This window comes from Eptesicus fuscus, chromosome 9, assembly GCF_027574615.1.
Source record: "Eptesicus fuscus isolate TK198812 chromosome 9, DD_ASM_mEF_20220401, whole genome shotgun sequence".
In the NCBI taxonomy this organism is placed as follows: domain Eukaryota; kingdom Metazoa; phylum Chordata; class Mammalia; order Chiroptera; family Vespertilionidae; genus Eptesicus; species Eptesicus fuscus.
In genome coordinates this window covers 9,438,082-9,450,687 of record NC_072481.1, presented here as the reverse complement: position 1 = coordinate 9,450,687, position 12,606 = coordinate 9,438,082, and the positions used below count along the sequence as shown (strand labels likewise).

Genomic DNA, 12,606 nt, shown 5'->3' with positions numbered 1-12,606 from the left:
AATGCCTCAGGAGACCACAGAACTCCGCATTGTTATCTTGTTCCCTGAAGACCATCTCCATGTGCTGTAAAAGAAGTATGTGTCTCTCCGTTTCACTGGGGATCCAATCCCAGAGATCTCCTCACTTTGCTTTCTCTGCCCCCTCAGCCTACCCCCCGTGGATTTCATGTAACCCTCCTTTCTCTCCTCCTTTGATTCTAATGTATAAAATAAGCTGCAAAAATCCATTCTCCAGGGCCTTCTCTCAATCCATTTAGATTGTGCTTCTCAGGAGTTGTCATCAGTTTGGCTCGAATAAACTCATAAAAATTCTCTACGGGTTTGGACATTTCTTACATCAGTACAACCATCACATGCGTCATTGCCATGTTTCAAGGTCATTCCGAGGCTTTCCTGTGAACTTAAGATAAAGCCAAACGTTGTTCATATGACTTACAAGGCATTACGTGACCTGCCCATGGCCAGGCCAGCCTCTCTCCCCCACCCACCTGCCTCATGGCTCTCCACTCTGCTTCCCTACCTCCCCCCACTCCCACCCCCACCCCCTTCCCTGGCCAGGTGGAACTTGTCTGGCCCTTGCACATGCAGTTCCCTCTGGAACATTCTCATCTCCCTTTCCTGAGCTCAGCCCATCCTCCAGGTCTCACCTTAGACACCAGCCCCCTCCCCTCATTCTACATGGCAACCCTGCTCCCCTCTTCTGGGTCCCAAGGCCCTGGCCCCTCCAGAACTTCTATATAGGAGGGTGTTAGGCACGACCATGTGATCGGGTGGCATTGGGGGGCCTAATGGTGGTCACAGGGCACTCCCCTCTGCCCACCCTCCCCGCCCCAAAATGACCACAGCTTTACTGAGGCTGCCTGTTTTCACATCTGTCCCCCTGGTGCCTGGTCCAGCCTGGCACACAGTGGTACTTACTCCATAGCATCCTCTCCTGCCCTGCTTCCCTTCCTTTGCTGTTGGGCTGGTGGCCTTGCACAGCCCCTTCCCCTTGCTGAGTCTCCTTGGCTAATTAGAACCTTGCTTGGACTTGCAAACTCTGAAGTTCTGGACAATATGAAGGGGATGATGACGGCACCCTAGGAATGCATGCTCAGAACACATTGTGGAGGTTTTTTAAATCCTAATATATAAAAAGCCAGGGGCTGTCACAACCGAAACAACCAGATGGACGACCAAACACAGGCTGCGTGGGGCGACAAGGCCAGCAGGGGGGTTAGTGAGGGACAACCAAATGACTGAACAGCAGGCTGTGTGGGGCAAACAGGCTGGCAAGGGGAGGGGGCAGTTGGGGGTGACCAGGCCAGTGGGGGAGGGGGCAGTTGGGGGTGACCAGGCCAGTGGGGGGGGGGGCAGTTGGGGGAGACCAGGCCAGCAGGGGGGGAAGTTAGGGGTGATCAGGCTGGCGGGGGAGGGGGGGAGTTAGGGGCAATCAGGCAGGCAGGCAGGTGAGCAGTTAGGAGCCAGCAGTCCCGGATTGTGAGAGGGATGTCCGACTGCCGGTTTAGGCCTGATCCCCAGGATAGGGCCTAAACCGGCAGTCAGACATCTCCTGAGGGGTCCCAGATTAGAGAGGGTGCAGTCTGGGCTGAGGGGACCCCCACCCCTGTGGATGAATTTCGTGCACCGGGCCTCTAGTATGTTATAAAATAGCATGTCAAACCAGAAGCTTATTTTTACAAAAATTTTAAATAACTGTACATATGTGTAGAAAATAACTACCATTCATTGGGACTGAGTCTATGCCAGGCCCTGATATGCTGAGAGTTATCCTGTTATTCCTTCCCTCTGGGGGGCTGGGTGCTGCTATGACAGCAGTCCCTCTTACCTACAGTGTGGTTTTCCACAGTTTCAGTTGCCCGAGGTCGACCATGGTCCAAAAATATTAAATGAAAAATTCCAGGAATAAACAATTCATAAGTTTTAAATTGTGCCCTATTCTGAGTAGTAAGGGGACCAGTCTGCCATCCACAAATATGCCTTTTTGGGGATATTTGAGCTGGTTATTTTTAAGAAACAGGAGACTCGGGAAAGACCTTTGACCTTCCCCCTAAGTGCCTAAAAGAATCGAGCTAGAGGACCTGCTTCAGGGAGGGAGCTATAATCACAGATCGTTACAGTTTCAGATGAACTAGGTGTGATAGGGAGGAGCCTCGGAAGGCCTGCTTGGTCAAAACCCTCCTTGTGTCCCATTATTACAGACGGCCCAGCCAACATGTATGTACCAAACATGTGCTTCTCTCTCTCCATGTGAATTGCCTTCCTGCCCTTTGGAGTCCCAAACCACTGTCCTACCCCTTTCTCCCTAGATCAAGATGGCATTTAAGCCTCAACTGCCCCATTTGTCCTGGGGCCCCAGATTCTTATGGGACCTCCATATGTACATACATAATTAAATTTAGTTATTTTCTCCTGGTCATCTATCTCATGTCAATTTGATCATTAGGCCAGCCAGAAGAACTAAGAGGGGAAATTTTCCCTGCCCCATGGTAGCAAGATGAGAGTTCATGCCCTCCCCCTCTGTCCTGCCTGGGATGGGAATCATCCCTTCGTCCACAGCATCCACGCTGTACAGGGTACCTGCCTGTTAGTCCCTTAGTAGCCGGCTCCGTTGTCAGATTGACTGTCGCAGTATCACAGTGCTTGTGTTCAACTAACCCTTATTGTACTTAATAAAATCACCTTCACATAACCTTTATTACAGCTTATTGTTATCATTGTCCTATTTTATTAGTCACTGTTGTTCAGCTCTTACTGTGCCTAATTTAAAAATTAAACTTTATCCTAAGTATGTATGTAGAGGAAAAAACATAGTATACAGAGGGTTTGGTACTACCCATGTTTTCAAGTGTCCCGGGGGGCGGGTCTTGGAATATATCCCCCACAGATAAGCGGGCACTACTGTATCTCCCATACGAAGGAACCAGCCGAGGCCCAGAGAGGCCCCCCAGCCAGTTAGGGGCAGAGCCGGACTTGACCCCACGTTAGCCAAGTCCAAAGGCCATGTAAGCGCTTTACCACCAGGCTGCGGGTGCCTCTGCACAAATTGGGGATAATAATAGCTCCCGCCTCACAGGGTTGTTGGGAGGATTAAATGAGCTAAGAGGTGTGAAGCCCTGGGATCAGCTCCTGGCACAGCCTGCGGGCTCAGTAGGTGTGGTCCCCCACAGCCCCCTTGCACTGGCCCTGCCTCCAGGCCAGCAGCCCTGCGAGGAGGTCATTCTCAAAGAAGGAGGTCGTTCTCAGAGGCATTAGCAGTGATCATCTGGGGTCACGGGGAAGGAGATGGTTAATGTTCCCAGTGGTCAGGAATTACTTGTGTATTTCTTTCTTTTTAAAGTCTCGCTCATATGCTGCCCTCGGTGAGCTGTCAGGCTCCTCAAGGCCGGCCAGGGAGATGTCTGAGTCACCTTGCAGGTCCCCCCAAGGCCTGGCACAGAGAGACCCCAGCCAAAGGTCCTAAGAGCCCCTCCCAGCCCAGGTTCTCTGGTCACGGGCCTGGCAGGAGCCAGAGTTGGGGGTTTGGGGTGCAGATCAGTGCCGGGAGCCTGCCCAAGCTAAGCCTGCCCTTGGCTGGCATTCCCCAAAAGGCACAATGAGATCATGGGATGCCTCGGGCCTCTTCCGGGCCCCAGGGGAGCTGTGGGAGCAGCCTGATGCCTGAGACCTCCGGCCCCGAATCCACCAACAGCTGTGGCCACTTCAGCTATTTTAAACCCTTGGGCACCAGGAGGCTCCCATCGAACCACTGAGCCCTTCGGCCCAACATCAAGGGCCCTGAGCCAGGGCAGAGCTGAGGGTGGGTCGGCAGGGCCAGGCTGGATTGTAAAAGAGAGGAAAGTCTCTTTCTTTTGAGCTCTCCCCTTTTTGCCGGACACTGCCCTGGTGTTTGCATAGATTGTCTCATTTGATGTCACCCTTACATCGGTGCCGAGAGACCAGTTGTTCACAGATGAGGAAAGTGAGGCTGCGAATGGCAGGGTGAATTGTCCGAGGCTCCGCAAAGCCTAGAGCTTCCTCACCTACCAATCAAGAGACAACATTCCTCCTCTGTTCTTGCCGAGTTGCCCCCCTCTGCCCTCCCCGCCGCCCCCCCTCCCCCTCCGCGTGTGTGCAAGTTGCTACCCTGGCTCTGCCACTCTAAGGAGTCATGAGGCTGAGGGCAAATTCCTTAACCTTTCCGGGGGCTCACCTGCTTGTCTGTGAAGTGGCAGGGTTATTGGGAGGGCGTAATGATCTCATTCCAATACGTGAAAAGTGCGCAGCTCACAGGAAGAATGCAACAAGGCTTACCTTCCTCCTTCCCTCCTGGCAATCACCTGTCTATCTCTACCCCGCTCCTGCTGTGACCTGCCCGGGCTGGGCTTCCGTGGGAGTGCAATGTTCCTCCCCGACTGTGGGCCCCACTTTCCCAGTGGGTGAAATAAGGGTATCATGCTCTATGACCCCCAGGAAAGTGGGAACCCTGGCATCTACCCAGTATCTGCCACACAGTACTTCCTGGCAGAGGGGTGCCCAGATAGGAGCTCACCTCAAAGGCCTCAAAGTGAGCTCTGAGCTGCACCTCTTTTTCCTCTTTGACAGGTGGCCACCAGCTAGCTGTCTCCTCATTGGATGATGCCCTCCAGAGCCCATCAGAAGCTACCTGTGTCTGTGTGCCTTTGGGGTAGGGATGGAGTGGGGGGTGAGGGGTGGGGAGAGAGACACACGTGCCTCCCTAGCCTCACTCAGGCTTTTCCCCTTCCCCACCCACATTCCTCCCAGATCCTGGCCACCCTGGAGCAGCTGGGCTCTGCACCATCTCCTAACTTGGGCTTCTCGAGGAGGCTGAGGAGGCCGCTGGCGTCAGGGGTGTGTCTGAGCTCTTCACCCTCTGAGCCTCCCCCCTTCAGGGCTCCCATCCTCCCAGCAGACCTTCTCAGACATTCATCCCCTCCAACCTGTCCCTCCCCTCTTATAGCCCATTCACACACACACACCCCTCGGCTCCCGTCCCCAGCTAGGACTTGCTCACACGTGGCTGAATTATTTGAACAGACTTGGCGTCAGGGCTGGAGGGCCTGGGACAGGGGTGGGGGCTGGACTGGATGTCCTCCTGCACCTCAGCCTCCACAAGACACAAAACTGGTGTCGGCAGCGGCACCTCTGGCACCCCCCTTTGTCCAGTGGCCCGGCCAGAACGGCGCCCCCTCACTGTCCCTCCACTGGAGCATCAAGATTTCAGCTCACAAACACTGGCCAGATCAATCCCTCTCTCTCCAGCCCTCACGCAGCCCCAGCGGGGGTCTTCACTGACCCTCCCCAGAGGCACCTCCATGCACCGCAGCCAGAATGGCCCCTTTTACCTCCACACCTGACCACTCCTCGCCAAGCCATGGCTCCCATCGCCCACCCACCAATGCATTGGCTTGGCAATGTGGCCCTGTAGGCTGCTGGGGCCCACTCCCCATTCTCCCCGATCTGATGGTTGCGGGGTGGAGGAGGTGTCATGCTGTATCTGACTTCCTGCCTCTGCTCAGGCAGCTCCCTCTCTTCCCTTCCCTACTCTGCAAAGGCCTCCTTTTAAAAAGGCTCCGGTCCCGGACCCCAGGCCAGGTTAGAGCACCCACTCCTCTGGGCTCCCACCACCTTCTGTCCTCGCCCCTGTGGCAGCTCCGCATTCGCGTTATCTACCCCGCAAGGCTGGGGGCGCCCGGAGGAGGTCCTGAGCCTGCATCCTGGCGCCCAGCAGCTGGGAGCCCACCAAGAGTGTTTTGAATGAATGACTAAGTCAGCCACGAAAAGAGAAAATTGGTCTCAGCTGATCTCCGCGCTGCCACCAGGGGGACGCGGAGGAGCTGAGGGCGTGGCCATGGTTGACTGACGGGCCCTCAGCCCAACGGAGAGGAGCCAGCAGACCGCCCCGCCCCCGCCCCGCCCACCGGCGGCCGAATAAGGGTGCGCGGAGCCGCGGCCCGCGCCGGCGGCTGCAGCGGCTCACCTGCGCCAGGTGCTTCAGGCGGCGGACCGGCGAGCACCGGACCGGCGAGCACCGCACGGGGCCGGCACTGCGGGAAGATGCTGCGCGAGCGGACGGTGCGGCTGCAGTATGGGAGCCGCGTGGAGGCCGTGTACGTGCTGGGCACGTACCTCTGGACCGACGTCTACAGGTGAGCAGGTCCCGCGTCTGCCCGACCACCTCGGACCCGGGCCCCGCAGGAGATCTCGGCCCCAGATATCCCGATACCCGCCCGGGACTCGGGACTCGGGACCGGACAGCCTTGCTCCAGCCTGAGTTGCCCTTCATCCCGCGCCCAGGAAACCTAGGAACCTCACCCAGAAACCTGACAGCCCCAAACCTTGTATCAGCCTCCCCGAAATCCTGAGAGCCTCCTAGACACCCCAGCACAGCCCCAGCGCCCTCACTGCCTCTTTCCCAGGCCCCCTCCTCTGCACCCCAGTCTTCGGGCCTCGCCAGCACCCCGGGCGACCTCAGCGCCCCCTCAGCCTTCCCGCCTTCCTCTCCCCTTTCACTTCCCCACTCTCCCCTCAGAACTGCCCTTCTCCCTTATGCCCCCCTTTTCCTTCAGCCCCTCCACCTCAGCCCAGCCCCTCACCCACTCCCAGCTCAGCTGAGCTTCCTCTGGGATTTGCTGGGGAGCTAGCTGCCCTGGGGCGGACTCTGGCCCTGGGGGGTGCCCAGGCTCCGATTTCACCCTGTGGGGGCTGCTGTCCTCCGGCACTGGCTGTGGGCTCCATGTCCCCAAATGCCTTCCCTTGACTTCACCCTGGGGTCCAGGAGGGACCTTGTCCCACCCGGCTGAGGGTGTGGAGGTGGGGTCTTCGTCAGAAGAATGCCCTATTCGGGACCTGTTCCCCCGCCCTTCGGTCCATGAACTTGGGTGCAGGATTTCTGAGACTGCAGAAAGAGGGGTGGGGGGATTGAGGTCAGGGCCCCACCCCAACCCCCAGGAAGCAGCCAAGTCGAACGACCCATCTCCCTGAGGTGTGTGAGGTGGGCCTTGTGAGGGTGTGACTGATGCAAATGAAACGGTGGGGAGTCCAAGGATCTTGCAGCCTCTCTTCCAAGAATTCCAAATGCTCCCCGTTGCCGGGGGAGGGGGGGGGGGAAGGGCTCTGTGCTGAGAGCAGGGGGCAGGCAGGGCTGAGGTGGGACCCCGTGCTGATATCTTTGGGGTGGGTCCCCTAACATCTCTGTGCCTTGAGCTGAGCGGGAGGTGCCCATGTGGCTTATTGCTCCCAAATCACTGTCACCTGGAGCACCCTGCCGCTCTCAGGCCCCCACCAAACCCCATCCCTGTGTCTTCCCACACACCCTCCCCAGCCCAGTCTCTCTGTCCCCTTCGGGCCCTGGCAACACTGCCCAGCCAGTCTCCTGCCACCTCAGCAGGCACTGGCCACAAGGACACCATCAAGCCCCAGGCTCCTTCCGAGGCAAAGGGCCTGCTCACTGCAGGCCAGGCACCCTCCCCACTCAGCTGCCCTGGCCTCAGCTGTCCCACATGTAAATCTCAGGGCGGTTTCTGAGGGCCACAACACAGCAGTGGTGTGCAGCCCAGTCCTCAGTGGCCTGGGAGAGCGCCTCTTTTCCCACCCCCTATCCTGAACTGGGCACTGCCAGGGAGCCGGCGGGGAGCCAGGATGCTCAAGTCTCTAAGCCTCTGCTGTCACCATACCCGCCTGTTTATGCCCTGGATGCAGCCTGGAAGGCTGGCAGGGTACCTCCAGTGGGGGGTGGGGAGCAAAGAAGGGGGGCCCAGCCTAACTGGGGGGAGAGCGTGTGGGAGGTGTGGACTCATCTTTGTCCTTTCTCAAGAAATCAGTCGCAGCCACAATGACCCACACCTCGCACCCACACGTCACTAAGACTCTCCACCCCCGGCCGAGAGAGGTGCAGTTGAGACCAGCACTGCCCAGCAGCAGGAGAGTGCCAGCCACGAACAGAACCTCGGGCTATTTTCCATTTTCCAGTAGCCACGTTTTTAAGGTTCAAATAAATAGGTGAAATTAATGTCAGTAATACATTTTTTTAATATATATTGATTTTTTACAGAGAGGAAGGGAGAGAGATAGAGAGCTAGAAACATCGATGAGAGAGAAACATCGACCAGCTGCCTCCTGCACACCCCCTACCGGGGATGTGCCCACAACCAACGTACATGCCCCTGACCAGAATCGAACCTGGGACCTTTCAGTCCTCAGGCCGATGCTCTATCCACCGAGCCAATCCGGTTTCAGCAGTAATACATTTTATTTAACCCAATAGGTGCAGAAATATTAGCATTTCGATTCGTAATCAATATAACAATTATGTATTAGGTCGTTTGCAACCTCTTTTTCACATTAAGTCTTTGGGATCCAGTGTGTCTTTTATACGGACATCACATCCCAGTGCAGTAACCGCATCTCAGATGCTGGTGGCCACCCTGCTGAACAGCGCAGGCCTCGAGCAGGGTTTCTCAGCCTTGGCGCTGTTGCATTGTGGGCCAGAGATTTCATTGTTGTAGGGACTGTCCTGTGCATCGTAGGGTGTGTGGCAGCATCCCTGGCGTCTGACCCCAAAATGCCAGTAGCAGCCCCCCAGTTGTGACGATCAGAAAGGAAGCCCCTCCTGGAACTAAGGAGGCTATTGTTCCTCCGATTTCTGCAGTGGTAAGAGCTCCTGTCAGTATTAATAACAGCAGGGGATGTGAGTAAGCTCTTAGGAACCAAATGCATTATCTGCTACCTTCCTCACCATAGACCTGGAGGTCCTGCTGGGATCAACCCATTTTGGAGATGAGGAGAGTGAGGCTCAAAGAGATGAAGCCATTTGCCCAACCTCACTTAGGACTCAGGCCCAGTTCTGTCTGAACTCATACTCAGCCTCCGCTCTATCCTGTGTGACCCTCAAACTAGCAGGTTGAACTGGATGACCCTCTCAGCCAGTGTCTCTTCCACCCTCCACCGGGGCCATGATCCCACTGCCCCCAGAGACTCACCCACCTGCTTTCCACCCTCCCCTTCCAACTGTGTCCCCCCTGACCCCGACAAAGGTCCTGACTCAAATCCCCAGGTGATGCTCCCCGGCCCAGGGTCTCCAAAGAGCCACCCAAGGGCAAGGCCTGGCGGACCCTGGGCCCAGTTAGTGAGGGACTGGTATCCTGACTCCTCACTCCTTCTGAGGGAACAGGCCTTAGCTCCCACACCCTATCCAAGGGCCTGGGCCCCCCTTTCCTGAGATGCACACACAGCTGGGCCCTCGCCTTCCTCATCCCCAGCAGACCCTACGACCCACCCGCCCTCTCCCAGCAAAACTGGCCCCTTGGGGGACGGATGCCCGGACCCAGCCACGTTCCGAGTGCTCGTCTCCGCAAGCTCTGAGCAGATGCACGGAAAGAGGGAAGTGTGATTCTCTGTGTGGAGATGTACGTTGAGATAGCTGTTGAGGATACTTGCCGTTTCCTTCCCCTGCTCCCACGTGCACTATCTCCGTCTGGCCGTGTATGCCTTGCCCACACATGCCCCCCACGGCCTCTTCACCTGGCCGTCGCTTCTCCACTGAGGCTGGCCTGGGTCCCCTCTGATTGTGACTTGAAGCGGGAGAGGGGGCGCGAGGGGAGTGGTGCCCCAGGTTGGTTTCACCATCTCTGGCGAGTGATGCTTTCCTGAGCTGGAGCCAGGGACACCCGTGGCGCCTGGAGAGAGTGGAGAAAGGGCAGCCTTGGAGTAAAGTGACGGCGGATCACACACCACCCGGCTCTCCCACTGACCCACAAACCACCGGGGAGACAGCGCCTCCTGTCCTTCCCTCGGCTTCTTACATCACATCACGTCACGTCACGTCTCAGTGCGGTAACCGCTTCTCAGATGCTCCATAGCCACCTGTCGCTGGTGGCCACCGTACTGAACAGCCCAGGCTCAGGGTGCCCCACTGGGCAGCTATCCCCCAGGCCCTGGTGGGGAGAGGCCAGGGTCTGCACCCTGACCCTGCAGGAGCTCCAGGGCAGAGTAGGTGTTAACAGTTGTCTCTTGCCCCTGCGGGGCAGTCTCCTGGTTACATTTGACTTCAGGATGAGCCCATGAGGTAGGAGGTGATCCCTGCCCCCTTCCCCAGGAAACCCCAGGGCACAGGCTGACCAGTCACTTTCCTCAGCAGGGCCTTGCCCCTCACTCTCTGGCAGAAGATGGAAAGAGGGTACCAGGGCAGAAGTTCCTAGACGTTGGCACAGTAAAACGCTGGGAAGAGTGCGATGTCTCCCATCCCCATCTCGCTCCCTCGACTCGCTCCCAGACTTCCTCCCTCTGTCTCTTGGTTGGTGTGTTTAGAAAGTATCCTTAGGACAAAGGCCAGGGAGGGTGTGCGATCCGGTCTGAAGCGACGGGGACTTGGGGTGCCGTGGTCTCCCCTCCCCATAGAGTGCCAGGCCCTGCCTCACTGAGTTTTCTCCTGCCAACTCTCCCGCACAAACTCCGCTCCGGCCGCGTTGGCTTCGGGACGCTGTCAGCCCTGGAGCACCCAGCTCACTCCCACCGCAGGGCCTCGCAGGTGCTGTTCCCTCTGCCTGGAGCACCATCCCCCAGACCTCCACAAGCCTGACATCCACCCATCAAGTGTCAGCTCAAATGCCACCTCCACCAACGTGTCATGGTGCCCTTCCCCGAGCCCCACGCACTCTGTACCTCACTACTGTGTGTTTTTTCTTTGCAGAACTTATTATGTACTGGCCATTCCTAGCTAACATTTAGTTAACGCCTCTTTTGAACCAGGCAGCCTTCTCAGCACCTTGCATAGTCATCTTGTTCATATTTGATAATTTACAGGTGTTTAAACTTCATAACAACTTAAGGAGGTAGGTGCTATCATTGCCCCCTTTTACAGTCAGGGAAACTGAGGTAAGGAATGTTTGTCCAAGAGGACACAGCTGGCAAATGGTGGCAGCACAGAGCCCAGGCCCCCGCCTGCACTGCCAGTGGCTGCCTGTGGGGACTTGTGCTTTAGGTGTGACCCCCTCCATGCTCACTGCCTTGCTGGTTCCCGTGCCCCTCCAGCCCCTAAGTCAGTGAAGGGCTTCTTAGTTGAATGAATGAGTGAATGAATGAATGAATGATGTGCAGCCTGTGATGTGCGTGGACTGGCTTGTCATTGGGCTGAGCTCTTCACCCCCGCCTCAAGGGACAGACACCGTTGGGTGGGCCAGTGGAAGGTCGGGGCATGTGGCCGAGCTTGGCCAGAGCAGCACCTGCTCCTGAGAGAATGATGGGCGGAGGAATCAGGCCAAGTCAGGCGGCCCCATAAATCACAACAGCACCCAGAGCCCTCAACCCTGAACAGGAGGCCCTGCCAGGAGCTGCTCCAGGCTCAGGTTTCAAGCTAATTCTCAGCGAGTGGTGAGGTTCCAAGGAGGACCAGGCCTGAGGGTCGAGCCCACAGCCTCCTGCACAGCTGGGGTCCCCGAGAGCCATTCCTTCCTGCCCACAGGGCCCTGGGTCATGATGGGAGCACAGTAGCGGGGGCTCACCCGAGTGCCCACCCCCCAGCTGGACAGGCACACCTGCCTAACTTTGGGGGAGGCCAGTTTTCAGAGGCAGCTCTCTCCTGCCCAGCCATGCCAGACCCTGTGCCCAGGAATTTTGACTGGTCCAAGCCTCAGTCATTAACCCAGGAGCCCAGGGCGGAAGCCAGCCTTTGCTGTCCCCTTTCTGGGCCTCTTACCCCCTCATGAGAAATAAGTAGGGGGCCCTAGCTGGTTTGGCTCAGTGGATAGAGCATCAGCCTGCGGACTGAAGGGTCCCAGGTTCGATTCCGGTCAAGGGCACATGCCTGGGTTGCGGGCTTGATTCCCATTGGGGGACGTGCAGGAGGCAGCCAATCAATGATTCTCTCTCATCATTGATGTTTCTATCTCTCTTTCCCTCTCCCTTCCTCTCTGAAATCAATAAAGATATATATTAAAAAAAGAAATAAGTAGGGGGCTCTAGAGGCTCCGAAGAGCCTCTCATTTGACCCTCTCCTGAGCCAGGCTTGCCACTCACCCCGCCCCCCACCAGGTGTCCCTTCTTGAAGGACCTTTAGAGAGGACTGTCACCTACAGACGCTCTCTTAGGAAGGGAGCAGCCAGGCCTAGAGCTGACCTCACCTTTTGCCATTACTGGCCCTGAGACTTAGGTCAAGGGTTTGCCCTCTGTGGGCCTCAACATGCTCATCTGTAAAATGGGATGACATTAACACAGGCTTCATGGGGTTATTGAAAGGATGGACTGATATCATGTGGGCCAAGGTGCTGGAACAGTGCCTGGAACCTAATAAATACTCATAGTTATCATGAGTTAGTATTGGGTTCGTTATATATTATTAAATCAAATAATAAAGAGATATGGGCTCCAAGAGTTCATAATGCTCATGAGAGAGAAATGCTGAACATTTGTTAAGTGTTGTTTGAGGCACCAGCAAAGGGAGGGAAAGACGAGTCCTGACTGATGGATCAGGGAAGACTTCCTGGAAGAGGTGGCAACCAAGATGCAGAAGGGACAGGTGTTCACAGTGTGACCAGGACATGCTATGCAGAAGCGGAGGTACCCAGCAGGAAACGTGGGACACATCGGGGCTGAAAGGGCAGAGTTCAA

The 12,606-nt window shown here is 56.7% G+C and overlaps 1 protein-coding gene across 1 annotated transcript in view; it reads left to right on the top strand.

Annotated features, from left to right (window-relative positions):
• The first annotated feature begins 6,057 nt into the window (after positions 1-6,057).
• The window catches only part of PADI2 (peptidyl arginine deiminase 2), a 45,469-nt gene continuing 38,920 nt past the window's right edge, over positions 6,058-12,606 (top strand). The window contains exon 1 of the mRNA XM_008148165.3: positions 6,058-6,149. Within this exon, the coding sequence (XP_008146387.1) occupies positions 6,058-6,149 (92 nt within the window). The remainder of the gene's footprint in view (positions 6,150-12,606) is intronic.